The sequence below is a fragment of the Lagopus leucura genome, unplaced genomic scaffold, assembly GCF_019238085.1.
Source record: "Lagopus leucura isolate 7727_CA_CO unplaced genomic scaffold, USGS_WTPT01 Super-Scaffold_810, whole genome shotgun sequence".
NCBI classification, from domain to species: domain Eukaryota; kingdom Metazoa; phylum Chordata; class Aves; order Galliformes; family Phasianidae; genus Lagopus; species Lagopus leucura.
Window position 1 is genome coordinate 8,878,589 of NW_024962261.1, and position 13,211 is coordinate 8,891,799.

The window sequence follows — 13,211 nt, forward strand, 5'->3', positions numbered from 1 at the left end:
CAAGTACCTTTTACTTTAAATATCAAATGCCAAAACTTAAATAGAGAGAGATAGAGGCTCGATTAGGGTAGGCAGCAGGCTAGCAGCCAGTTGGGTGCTGGTGGCCATGCACAGCATGCAGGGATGCCCTGGATGGATGGCAGCACAAGCTTGTGACAGGTGCAGCTGTGTTTGTGCAACTCAGAATGTGTGCCTCAGCATTGACCCCGAGGGACAGGGACCGTGCTGTTCTCTCTCTGTGTGACTGGTCTGGCCAGCAGGCACTTAAAGGTTTCCTAACTTCCACGATGCGTTTGTTTTTCCGACAGCACTCTGGCTTGGTGCAGTGGGAGCCAAGTCCTCTTGAAGAGAGCTTCTGCAAAAATAACGGCAGTCTTGTAAAAACAAATATATATATATATTTGTTTTATATACATATATATAAAAAACAAAACAACAAAGAAGAACCCAGCCACAAAAAGCGCAGGTGTGCTTGGAAACAGCTATGGAAACCGGCAGGAGCAGATTTTCCTTTTTCCATCGCGGAGGGGTATGTCTGCAGCACAGGACGGTGCGAGGAGCGCACAGGACGGGCGCGGAGCAGAGGCGCGCAGGGTCCTTTTGGAGCCTACGGGACTCCGAGAAAAGCCAAATTCCTTCTGGGGGGCGGGGGGGAGGTGCTCAGTGATGGGGAGAAGGAAGGCGGAGGGCGGGGAAGGCACGGATCCGCACCGCCCTCCGCGGGGCCCCGCGCAGCGCTCTCCAGCAGCCGCCTCCGCTTCCCAGCGCGCCCCGAGCAGACGCTCAAACTGAAAGTAATTTTTTTTAAAAAAGAAACAACCTCGCAAACCAAAGCAAACTCCAGCAGAGATCCGCAACAAAACAGCCCCCAACCCAACAGCACAGCGACGGGGGTACCAGGCGGGTGAGTACAACTGTGGGCCGTCCGGGCGGAGGATGCTGGAGCCGAGGGCGCGGGGAGGCCGGGGCTGCAGCGGGACGCGACGCGGGGTGATGCGGGACGCGACGGGACGGCCCAGGGGCTGTCAGGAGGGGCGACAGGAGGCGCGGTGGGAAGGTTGAGAGGGTGCGGTGGAAAGTTCGGGAGGGCGTGCCGGGGGCTGCCCCTCTGCACAGGACGTCGGGAGGTGTGACGAGGTTTCCAGCGCTGCCCTGAAGTCCATCGGGATGGTTCGAGGTGCGGGAGTTCTGCGAGGTCTGTGCCGCTGCGGCCGGGGCAGGGCGTGAGCAGGTACAAGAACCAAGCCCCCTCTGCCTTAATCTGGGCTATCAGTATTTCCCCTTCCTAGAATCAAGAAGATCCCTACATTTGTAACTGGGCGCGGGGAGACGTGGGCTCTCGGTAAATCGTCAGCGCCCTGTTCCAGTGCGGAGGGGGAGGTGAACGCTGCTATTGACGCTGGAGTGCTCCAGGTGCGTGGCCGAGCAGATCTTCACCACCACCACTGAGGCTGGAGTGCAGCTCCTTCCCCTCCCTCCTTTTGCCTCAATTAGGCAGTAGCAAAGGAAGCACCGAAAGAACAGGGCCCAGAAAATCCCACCTGATTTCAAAAGCACTGACCTGGCAGTGGTGCTCTTTAGTGCCCTCACTGAACCTTTGAAAGCAGCGGTCCCATGCAGAGCTGAAGTTTCCCAGCATGGCTTCACGTGAGGCTTTACAGAAAACGCTCCTCTGTAGGTTGATGGGAAGAGACAAACTCCTGTTACAGTGGAAGCAGAATCAGGACCAGCTTCTGTTTCTACATGCCAGCCTCACAGGGGTGGGAGGTGGTGAGGAGCTGTGGGACCTATCTCTACTCTGGAGTTTTGACAGTGGGGTTGGCATGCAGGGGAAGCTGGTAGGCACACACATGTGGAGGGAACGCAGTCACATATGTCTTCTTCAGAAGAAATGCCAGGGCTAAATTCCAGAATGCACATCACTGAAAGAGAAGTATAACAGTTTACTTTTAAAAAATAGATTGTTGTTCTGCTTTCTGAGTATTCACAATATCCAAATTTCAAAATAGAATCCTGTACCTTGAGAGAAAAGTCTTGACTTTCTCCTGTGGGGTTTTTTATGTTTTGTTTTGTTTTGTTTTAATCTGTAATTGGAATTTGTACTTCTTCCAGTTGTCAGGAGCAAGGAATTTCGCTCAGTAACATCCAACATATGGCGAAATGATCTGTGAAAAATGAATAAACAGTGTCACTGAAGGGGAAGAGTCATTTGAGGACAGGCAACCTAGCACAGATGTAGATTGCAGGGGAAGGGGAATTTGTTACACGTTGACGTGTCTGGATTTGGAGATAGTTTATATGCTGTGTAGTTATTTTCTCTGTGCACTTGGTGTGATATGCTGGGGTACAGAAGACCCAGAAGAATGTTATAGTGAGTCGCAAAGCCAGAAGTTGTATGCCTCTTCCAGCAGAATTTCCTAGGCTTGTCAAGGGGTGGGAGATCTTATGTTGCTTGCCTGTTGAAAAACAGCACAGTTTGCCACCTGAAGCTCAGTAAAGCATGTTCACAGAGGGTAGAACCAACAGCGGCTCTCTGTGCTGCCTGCATGGTGAGGGAACATGTGAGGCTGCTCTGAGAGGAGGCCAAGTCCAGTCTGAGCAGAGGCAGAGTGCAGTGTGTGAGTGCTGTTTGTGCAGACTGTTTTGTGATTTAACTAAGGGTTAACCAGGCTCAGAACAGTGTTTGGATTCCTGCAGAAAGCTGCAGATAGACAGCAGGTTGGTCACCAAACTCGAGGAGCACTCATGATTGATGCTGTACTCTTTTTCACCAGTAGCTCCTGTGAAGCAGAATAAAGATGGCATGGGACATCAGTGCAGCAAAGGCTGAAGGCTTCAGTCACACTGGTCCTGCTAACACCTCACTCTGACTGCCCTTGGCATCCTGTGGGCCCGACAGTGCAACATGGTCAGGATGAGGAGGAAGAGGCTGTGGGCATCTTGCATCTGTTTTGCAGCTTTCTTTTTCCTTGTGGTGATGCTCCAGGTATAGGGGCAAGGGCAGGGGGGAGTATATATGTGGGCATATTCAAAATGTGACACAGTTCTGGAAGATGCGAGGGATCATTAAAAGCAACAAAAGTGTTGTGAGAGAGGAATGTTTGAAGACACTCTATCAGCAGGATTGACCTGGTGATGCCAGCTGGCCCTAGAATTGACATTATGTAGGGAACTCTTTGGCTCTTGGAGTTCCTCAGAAGTGTTGTACCACGCATCACCATGGTGCATTGCCTCTGTCCAGCACTGCCTTCTCAGTCTTCTCAAGCAGTGTGTTTAACTGGTGAGACAGAGGGATATAGCTGGACCTATCTCAGGCTGATATGGCAGGTTGGCCAGGATTTTGTGAGCTCTGTAACCAGTAATCTGAGCAATCAGTAAGCAGGCCAGCAGGCCTGACTTAGCACTGGCCATTCTTAACACTGGGAATTCAGTAGATGGTCAATAAAAAAATGAATGAGGAGGCATATTGCAAGGGCTGCTCTTGCAAATGCCTCCTATTTTATGATGTTGTCCCATGATGTCAGTGGCAGATGTTGGTGGTACAGCAGCAGGGACTGAACGTTCCCACCAATATCCCATTACATTTTGCTGCCGTGCAACAGATGGCAGCAGAGGGGCATTCTGACACAATGGCGTCTAACATGGAGGTGCACATGAAGCAGTGATGTGTACGTACTTACAGGATTATTTGAGTTGTATTACTGCACTTACATCTTACCAAATTCCTAGACAAATAAGCCTTATCCCCAGCCAGCATCCTGTCTACTTGCCAATGTGGGAGTGTTTTCTGTGTTCTCTGTGCAGCTGCACTGTGCACAGTTGACTGTGTGTGTTGTCTCAGCATCCTGTGTTGCACAGAGTCTATTTAGTCCAGTTACAATCAGTGTATTTTACTAGACAGTAAGAGTGAATGACAGCAAACAGTAAAATGAATGCATGCAGTAACACTATCGGGGAAGATAAATGTTTTCAAACAACTTAATATAAATAATACTCTCCTTCCTCCCAATATCCTCCTTCAGAGCCATCCAAAAAGTGGAAGTGCTGTGAGCCAAAGCTGTCTGGTGGGTCTGAGTTCCATCATTCTTGCAGCTGTTCCTGGGGTGGCATTAAGCACTGCCCGTGAAGATGCACGTGCAAAAAGCCATCCATATGGTAGCAGGAAGGTCACTGCCTTGCAGAGACTAACAGCAGCTTCTGTGTACCCTGTGGGATCACCTCAGGACACTTGTTCCGTGGTTACTACCTGTAGAAAAGAGTGGTGTTTTCACAAATACCAGAACTGCTGAAGCCTGATACTTCTCTCCCATGGCTGATGGCAGACACTGTTGGAGGCTTCTCCTGTGAGTGGACGGTTTTTAAAGCTCCTCATAGGTTTTTTGATCTATAAATGATGGTATACTGGAAAGTCTTTTACATCTCTGCATACAGATTTTTTTTCTTCTTCCTGGCCATGAAACTGTAGTTAAGTTTTCTTTAAGACTCATCTGCATCTGATATATTCAGTCACTGGTTTAAAAATAAAGAAGCATGGGCACATGAAGACCTAATTTTACAGATGATTTCTAGAAGAAACTTAGCTACTGTATGGCTTATTTTGAGAAAAAAAGCAGAATTCATGTTGTTCAATCGTGTGTGACATGGCCATATCTCAGTACAGAAATTTATTTACTTCCCCTTCCTTACCTATTCAAATTGAAGCTCTCTCTGTTCTGAAGTAAATCACCTGGACAGTGCTTCAGTGAAGTGCATTCACTTCTTCAGCTGATAGAAATTTTATAGAGGCTTACTCACTACTTGATACTTAAACTCAAATGTGTCAGGCGAATGTTCTGGCTAGCAGCACTGATGCACTGTGATATGTTTGTTTTTTTCCCCTGAAGGTTATCACTGAACTGGGCAATTCAGAGAGTAAGGCAGCAGCAGTCTTACACAGTGGCCCCCTGAAGCCTAATGAGAGACATGCTTCCCAGCTTAAGAAGAAGGAACTTTACAGCAACTTCAGGATGGAGCCTGATACAGATCACTACCCCATCCTGCTCTGGTGGTCTCCTCTGACTGGAGAGACAGGGAGATTGGGGCAGTGTGGTGAGGATGTTTGTTTCTTTACTGTTAACAAGACCTACCAGCACAGTCAGCTGACGAGAGCTTTTTTGTTCTATGGTAAGGAGCTGTTTCTTTCTAAGGGAGAAACTTTCCCCCCTGTCATTTTCTCTTAGACAGTAAATATTCTAGGTGGAAATCATTGAGGAGAAGAAAGTTTACACAGCTCACTTTGTTGAATTTTGCCTGGTGCTGAATCCATTATCAGAGGGCCAGAGACCTTTGCAAAAGTACTTATAAAAGTGATGATCCACAGGATGACCAAGGGATGTTCCCTTGTCTCGTGCTACTTTCCAGTCACACGTGTTCCTTGCTTATGGCAGAAAAGATCATTTCCTGTAGTTGCCAAGTCATGAAAGGAGTCTGAGATCAGGCTGTTTTTTCCTGGTCTTCTAGCTTATCACCTCCAGCAGAAGTTTTGCAAGGCCTTTGTTGCACTTGTGCAAGTCTTTTGTCTTAAGATAATGCTCTCGCTGGTAACTGTGCAACTGCCTTGCCTTATGTGCCAAGAGATTGCCAGCAGACTGTAAAAGGAAAGTACTGAAAGAAAGGTATTGATTCCACACAGGGAATGGCAGCTAGGGCAGCCTGCTGAGCTCTTCTGGCTCTGCTGCCTCAGAAACTTCCCACTACTTGCACTGAAACAACAAAACACAGAAGAGGCATCATTTAAAAGTAGTCTTTATTTTGTTATTTTTCCTCATAGCATTGCAGAGACATATAATAACCTTAGGGTTATTATTATAAGTGGAAAACTAACGACAAATAATTTTCTGTGATTGGTAGATTCTGCTCTTTTGTCTGGAAACAAAACAAAACAAAAGAGTGCTGAATCTTCATTCACTAGTTCAGGACACAGGCGAGCTGGAAATAGAGGGAAAGGGGGGCCTTTTGTGGAATAGTTAACAGTAAACCCAGAAACTTCTCATCAGTGATCTTTTCAGAGCTTGAAGTAGGTCAGCATTGTCTGCTGATAATATAGTGGTCAGGCATGAAAGCAAATGAATAACAGCAAGGGAATGAGAAGCTGACCCAATTAAATACACAGAAAGCTAGGTCTGCATCACATGGAAGTTGTGAAGTCTGGTATTTCTGGTCTCTGCCAGCGATTTTGTTTGCCTGCTTCAGCATTAAAATAACAATTACTGTTTATAGCCAGTGATTTATTGTAACAGGACACGATTTACTTGCTGATTTTTAAAAGATTATTTTTACTGGACTAAAGACCTTTCTTGTAGTTTTTCTAGTGATGCTCTCTTTGAACTGCATATAAAAGTGTCAACATATTCAGAAATGATACTTGATTTTAGACTACAGTAAACACTCTCAATGTGCCAAAATCTGCAAAGACAAGGGGTCGAAGGTGTTAAATAATGCTGTGTCAATGCAGAAAAGCATACCACCCCTCATTCCTTAGATGCAGTTAGCTGTGGGCCTGCAAAAAAGGGAGATTTTGACATTCCAGAATTTCTAACTGAACAGCCTACTGAGTGAAAGAAACCTTGAACATCTGCATACCCATGCTAAGATCAGATTAGGGCACAGCTTTACATTCCAAAGAAGTTCATTCATTCCCTCCTAACATTTGGTCAGTGAACTTGTCAAAAAATGAATGTTTGACAGAATGAAAAGAATATTATGCCAAATGGGGTGCAGATGTTTCTCACCAGAACTGCACTGCTAGTAACAGCTGCTTTTCTGCAGCTTATCTCTACTTACTGTCCTGCCCTGGGAAACCTGTGGGTGTGGAGGATGACTTTGTCAAGTCTCTCTTCTGGAATCTGAGATGTGACAATCGCTTGCTGGGTTTTGTCTGTATTCTGGGGAGGGATTCCAAACCTTACTTTTTCAACATAGCATGCTCACAGAGTTTTGCTTGTACCAATGCTGAATTCCTCCTGAGAAAAATTGCATCAGCAGTAGAAGGACATGCCCAGCTCTTCTGTGCTGGAGAGTTGGGTCTTTGGGATGTGAATTGTGAGTGAAAGATGTCTCCAAAGATGTAGAACTCCTCCTGAGAGTATCTTTCATTTTTTTTTCCTGCACTTTATCACTAAATCTAAGATTTCCTACTAGTTCAGAAGTTGAAATTGGTTGTCATTACAATCTTGCTGTGCTTTCTTTATCCTCTCATAGGCTCGTTCATTTCCTTTATTTCACAAGGTGGGTAACATAATGATGTTATCTTCTCTTTAATGCTCAAAAACTTTTTGTTTGCTTTCTGAAGTGAGATTGGCTAAATGTTATACTAGAATCAGTAATTTTGGTGTGATTTTATTTACTAAGCATTTTTCTTTTGGTTTCTGTTTGGCAAATTTTATTTTTGTTTACTAAGTTTTTTACACGATATCCTTTTATCAGTGTCATCCCTTTTCTGGTGTCATTCTTTTCTTCCCTCCCCTTTGCAGTGAATTTTCGTTCTCCCTCACCTTTGCAAGAGAAATAACTGTACATTTCATTATGCATTGCTGCTTCTCTTCTGGGCTTCACAGAACAATGTGTTTCCAAGACCAGATAGGCTGTATGAATAATTCTGCAAGAATTTGATTAATTCTAATTTTTCTTCCTTATTTCATCATTACCACATATAAAAAAAAAAAAGGAAATGAATATCTCTTTCTTTGGTATGTGGCATAGCACTTCACCTATTTAGTGTCTGGAGCTTGGGACTAGCCTTCAATGGAAAACAAAGTCACATAATTGGTGGCCTTAAAAAAACCAACTCCAAAACAAAGAAAAAACTGATGCTCTTTGAAAAGTCTTGCACTATAGGAGGTTTTTATCTTGGCACCCATTATCCATCGTCACTACTTTAGTGTGGTCTTCTGTTGATTTTATAAGGTCGCTCTTGGAGTCATCTTAGCAGGTTTGCACAGTCATATTGATCCTTGGACATTTTTTTCCTTCTTTATGTATTAGCTTTTAGATGAAAAGTTTAGGTTAGATTTTTTTAACTCCTTTATTTATTTATTTATTATCATCAGCAGTTTGAGATCAAGTGTAGAGCAGAGAAGAAAAGCTCATGAGTGTGTTAGGGATAGTAGAGTGTCACCTATGAAGAAAGGGGATTTGTTTTGTCCTCAAAATCAGCTGTTATCTTTGTTTTGGTTTACACTGCCTTGCTTGGCAGTACAGATTAAAACTTTTGGATGACCAGTGCTGGTACTTCAGTCAAAACCAGATATAATGTTAAGATTCTGAGGAACTGTCTTGGCAAAGATTCATCAGCTTTGCACTTAACTTAAAATAAGGCTAGCTGTATGGAAACGCAACTGAAGGGAGAGAAAGGTTGAGATTCATGATTTGATATTTTGAATTCAGTTTTGCACAGACCAGTGAAGGCTGGTCAGAGAAAATGTTTTTCATGAGAAAAAAATTTCATGAGAAAACATTTTCATGAGAAAATGCTTCTAGGTTTGACTTGAAGCTTTCACCCTGAGTTGTTTGGGAGGTTCACTGTCCTTCCATTAAGGTGCAAGCAGCTGTAGTGGTCTGCTTTTTGAGTTTAGGCTTGATTCTTCCTCTAATTCTGACATCAGATTTAGTCTTCTGCCAGAGGTTATTCCCTCATGTATCTGGTAGTCAGCTGTGAAATATCATCTGTTGGTTCTCTCTTTGATAAACCAAGTCGATTGTCTTCCAAAATGTATAATACAATATCTTTCCAGCGTGTCAGGTTATTTGTCCAATCCTTGTGCATAACCGTGTCCAATGTTTTAGCATCTTTTTTGTTACTTTGGTGCTAGAACCAAATTCATCCCTGTAGTGGCCATTTTCCTTTCATCTTAGATAAAGGCTTCTCCTATTTACATAGACAGAGAATTATTAAGCATATTATTAGTCTCCCTTCTGTGCAGTAAAATATGAAATTTAGCGTGGCTTTGAAATGAGAGGCTTTTAAACTAATATGATCTGAAAATAAATCACTTCTAATGTTAACTACCAATCCCTAGTCTCTAGATTCTGCTGCTGCCAAATTTACTTCTCTCTGTCATAACACTCCTCTGTCATTGAATTAAACAGTCTTTTGGTGGTGCTGCCTTATAATCTCATAAACACAGTGTTGTAGGGCTGATATTAAATGAAAACTGGGTTTCTATGTACTGTCCTTCAGTGTGACATGATAAAGGCCAGACTAAACACCATTTGCTTTTGTCTAGGTACTGATTTCAGTATAGACAGCCTACCCCTTCCTCGAAAAGGCCATCATGATTGGGCCCTTTTCCACGAGGAGTCACCAAAAAACAACTACAAACTTTTCCATGAACCAGCTATCACCTTATTTAACCACACTGCAACTTTCAGCCGTCATTCTCACCTACCGCTGACCACTCAGTACCTTGAGAGCATAGAGGTCCTCACGTCCCTGAGACATATGATCCCAGTGCAGATGAAGAACAGCCTGAGGAAGCGGCTTGCACCACTTGTGTATGTGCAGACTGACTGCAATGCTCCTTCTGACCGGGACAGCTATGTACGTGAGTTGATGTGCCACATTGAAGTAGACTCTTATGGAGAATGTCTGCATAACAGAGACCTCCCTCAGTATCTCAGAAATCCGTCTGCCATGGATGATGGGAACTTCTATAAAATACTGGCTCAGTACAAGTTCATTCTTGCTTTTGAAAATGCTATCTGTGAAGATTATATCACTGAAAAACTTTGGCGGCCTCTGATGCTGGGAGTGGTACCTGTGTACTTTGGTTCTCCCAGCATTATAGACTGGCTTCCCAGCAACAAGAGTGCAATCTTGGTATCTAGTTTTTCACACCCTCGAGAGCTGGCCCACTATATCAAAACACTGGATCAAAATGACCAGGAGTATGAGGCCTACCTGGAATGGAAACTGAAAGGAGACATTTCCAATCCAAGGCTGCTTACAGCAATGAAGGAACGCAAATGGGGAGTGCAAGATATCACTCAGGACAATTACATTGACACATTTGAGTGCATGGTGTGTAACAGAGTGTGGGAAAACATCAGAAGAGAAGAAAAGGTATGTTTTCATCATTTTTTAAAGCTGTTAATGAGCACAGTTATCAGAATAGATGAAAAAAACTTTCAGTGCCCAGTAATGCAGCCAGTGAACATCTGTAGTGCCCTACAGCTCTCCTATACTCATTAGGCCAAATATGTGGTGGTGACAATCTGAGCTGTATGGTAACTAGTCAGCTAGAAGAGGAGAGATGAAGAAGGCATGTGAAATTATTTGGGTGAACTGAAATGGGAAGTGCGAACGAGCAAGCATTACATTTAACAAGACTTTTCTAGCTAATCTAGTGTAAATTTATGCAGATGTCCACTCTTTAAGCATGAAATACGAATATGGAAAGATATAAAATGGATGAAATGCAGAGATTTCTTTCCCCTACTTTGGTGGCTCTTCAGTGAAGCAGACTATGAAGACCAGTCTGCTCTCCTGATCAAATTTATAGCTTGTTTTTAATTCTCTTTCAAAAAAAATCTTACGAAATGTGTGCGTATTTAAGATGAAAATTGATTATAATGACGAAAGTAGAGCTCCTTGTCTTTCAAGTTCGCTTAGCTGATGCTGCTTGTTTGTAACCAGATTTGATCTGAGAGTCTGGCTCTTGTCAGCCTAATTGCCCTTGTTCTGGGCACCTCAGGGAGAGTTTCCACTCAGCCATCTGCAGGGGCATGGCTAGGGCCTGTGGTGGAAGGGTGAATGTCACTGACATGCTTTAATAATTCACTAATGGTAGTTAGTCTTCTCTGTCTGCCAGGGTCCTTGAATAACCCATTCCTTTTATTTCTCTGCGTTGCCAGGGATGGCTGCCCCAGAGGTGGAGTGCTCAGGTTAAACATCTGAACTGCCCCAAACCTGAGGCTTTCAGGTTCTCCTCTTCAAATCCCAGCCAGACCTCCCTCCAAGAGATGTGGATAGCAAGTTTTGAGCAGTCCAAGAAGGAAGCCTGGGCGCTGAGGAAGCTGGTGGAAAGGAACAGGAATTTTACAGCTAAAGAATTTTGGATGCTTGTATTCAAAGAATAAATGCAACAACTGTGAAACAAAGTGAACTCCTCAGAGAAATCTATGGATTTTATTTTATTTTTATTTTGAAAGTTGCCTTATTGTATGTAGGATTGAAATTAGACATGAAGGACTGACTTTAGTATTTTCAGTGCTCAGTCTAAGGTGCTAAGCAGTAGAACCACACTACTGGATGGTAGATGTATGTATGTGTACTTTAGTAGCTCAGATGTCTGTGCATCACAGCACAAGTTCATCAGGATTCTTAGGGCCCAGTGTCAATCGCATAGCTAGTCCCTTTGAAGCAAATGGATCTCTTCCTGTCTTCAGATACATGCCTATTCATAACCACAGGACTCCTTTCTTCCCTAGTCCAGGATCCTCATTTGCTGCACTGACATCCACAAGCTGAAGAACAGCTGACATCATTACACTGGTACAGCTTGTGTGCTGCTTAGGATGTAGGGAAAAAATTGGGACTGTGTCCCTGGCTAGTTGTTTATTATCAATTTCCCTGGCATCAGCAGATTTGGCAGGGACTTGGCGGGCTTTGTGTCCTGACACTGAATGCCAATGTAAAGTGCATTAGTACTTGGCACAGGAAAGCACCATCTGTTAGTGTCCAGGGACAGATTGAATGAAAAACATGCTGGCTCAGATTTACCCACTATCTTCTGCTAAAATAAGCAGAGCACACAAATGTCTCCACTCCACAGAAATAGGGCTGGCCTCAATCTCACTTGCCTTCTTGCCTTTCTGATGATGGATTAATTTTTGTATAATATATAAACATGGAACTGTGTGCTTGAAAGGTCAGGAATAAAACTGAGAGTCAGATGGTGCTGAAAAATCTTCAAAAAGCTCAAGAAAACAAGCTTAAGCAAACTTCCTACCTGTTCATACAAGACCTGAATAATATAAGTTGCTCCAAAAGCAATGCCTCCTATTTATTTCCATGGAAACAGATACAAAGAGTACAATAACATTATTTGATAAAGCAAATTCTCAGTCACAAAACACTGTTTTTCAGTGTCTTTGTTTTTGTTTTTGTTTTTTTTTTTTTTTTTTAAATAGGGGTTACTCATCCCTATTAGCTATGCATTTTTGCCAGCAATGAATAAAAGCCTGCATGCTGTGCTCATAAAAATCTGCTCCAGCGGAGGTGACCCAGTGTCTCTGTTGCCACTGCTGAAACACACCTCCCACCACCCCACTGTGCTCACACTCACTGTTTGGTCTCCACAAGTGTTCACCAAGCATTGATGAATGTCAATGGGTGCCATTTTTCCACATGGAGGAATTAAATTCCAAACCTTTGCTTCATCTGCACTTCCGTGTCAGACGGCATTCACTCAGACTGCCCCTGCACTGCCATCTGTCACATGGGATATTGGTGAGAAGGTTCAACCTATACTGCCATACCACCCACATCTGCTCTGACATCATGGACCAACATCATAAAATAGGAGGCACAAGGAAAAAGCTTAGTGATACTGGATATCACTTTGCAGATTTGTACTTTTGTACAAGCTGTTGCAGCTTTCACTCCTTTCAATCTGTGAAGTCCATTTCCACAAGAGCTGCACAATGGCAACATCTCAAGTCATTCATATGAGGGAGAATAATTTTTATGATGACACTGTTATGAAGTTCTTCACATCACTGGAAAGGCACATTTTCACTTGTTTCATAATTGAGAAAGATGTCAATAGTGTGCACACCAGGAAATCCAGCTACAAAATTTACTTAAACTGGAAAAAGATCCTCTCCAAATAGTAAACGCTTAATTATCTTTCAGTCTAGCAGAAGAAAGCAGTTTTGTAGTCACAAACTATCCAGCATTGACCTTGGTTTGTATGACCTCATACTTCCTTTTGAATGAGCAACAATCCCACCAAAATCTCTCTTTTGGCATTTTAGCAGTGTGGCACTCAGAATCTGCTGGATAGACCTAAAGCTCTCTCTCCGCTGGCCTGCAATACAAATTATAGTAAGCTTTACAAATAAAGCAGACCTTCAGATAATTGGTGTTAAGATTAGATGTAAAAGCTTTTCTAAATCAGGATCTAGAACGGAATATAAGTCCTTTAGCATTCTCAAAGGGAAATGCTGAATCC

The 13,211-nt window shown here is 43.4% G+C and overlaps 1 protein-coding gene across 2 annotated transcripts; it reads left to right on the forward strand.

The window, feature by feature from the left end:
* Window positions 1-727: 727 nt before the first annotated feature.
* FUT10 (fucosyltransferase 10) lies at window positions 728-11,141 on the forward strand. 2 transcript variants are annotated; one of them, XM_042866340.1, is made up of 5 exons: window positions 728-904; window positions 2,775-2,986; window positions 4,884-5,163; window positions 9,264-10,099; window positions 10,891-11,141. In XM_042866340.1, exons 2-5 carry the CDS (start codon window positions 2,906-2,908, stop codon window positions 11,113-11,115), a joined length of 1,422 nt encoding a protein of 473 aa, XP_042722274.1. In that variant the 5' UTR covers window positions 728-904; window positions 2,775-2,905; the 3' UTR covers window positions 11,116-11,141. The 2 variants fall into 2 exon arrangements, with proteins under 2 accessions (XP_042722274.1, XP_042722273.1); XM_042866339.1 differs by lacking the exons at window positions 728-904; window positions 2,775-2,986 and adding an exon at window positions 3,623-4,343.
* The last annotated feature ends 2,070 nt before the right edge of the window (window positions 11,142-13,211 follow it).

Excerpts from the sequence above, each read along its gene's own strand:
- FUT10 (XM_042866340.1), top strand. The coding sequence starts at position 2,906 with ATGGTCAGGATGAGGAGGAAGAGGCTGTGGGCATCTTGCATCTGTTTT. Across the intron at positions 2,987-4,883 it reads TCCTTGTGGTGATGCTCCAG|GTTATCACTGAACTGGGCAA; the intron begins GTATAGGGGCAA and ends TTTCCCCTGAAG. Across the intron at positions 10,100-10,890 it reads ACATCAGAAGAGAAGAAAAG|GGATGGCTGCCCCAGAGGTG; the intron begins GTATGTTTTCAT and ends CTGCGTTGCCAG.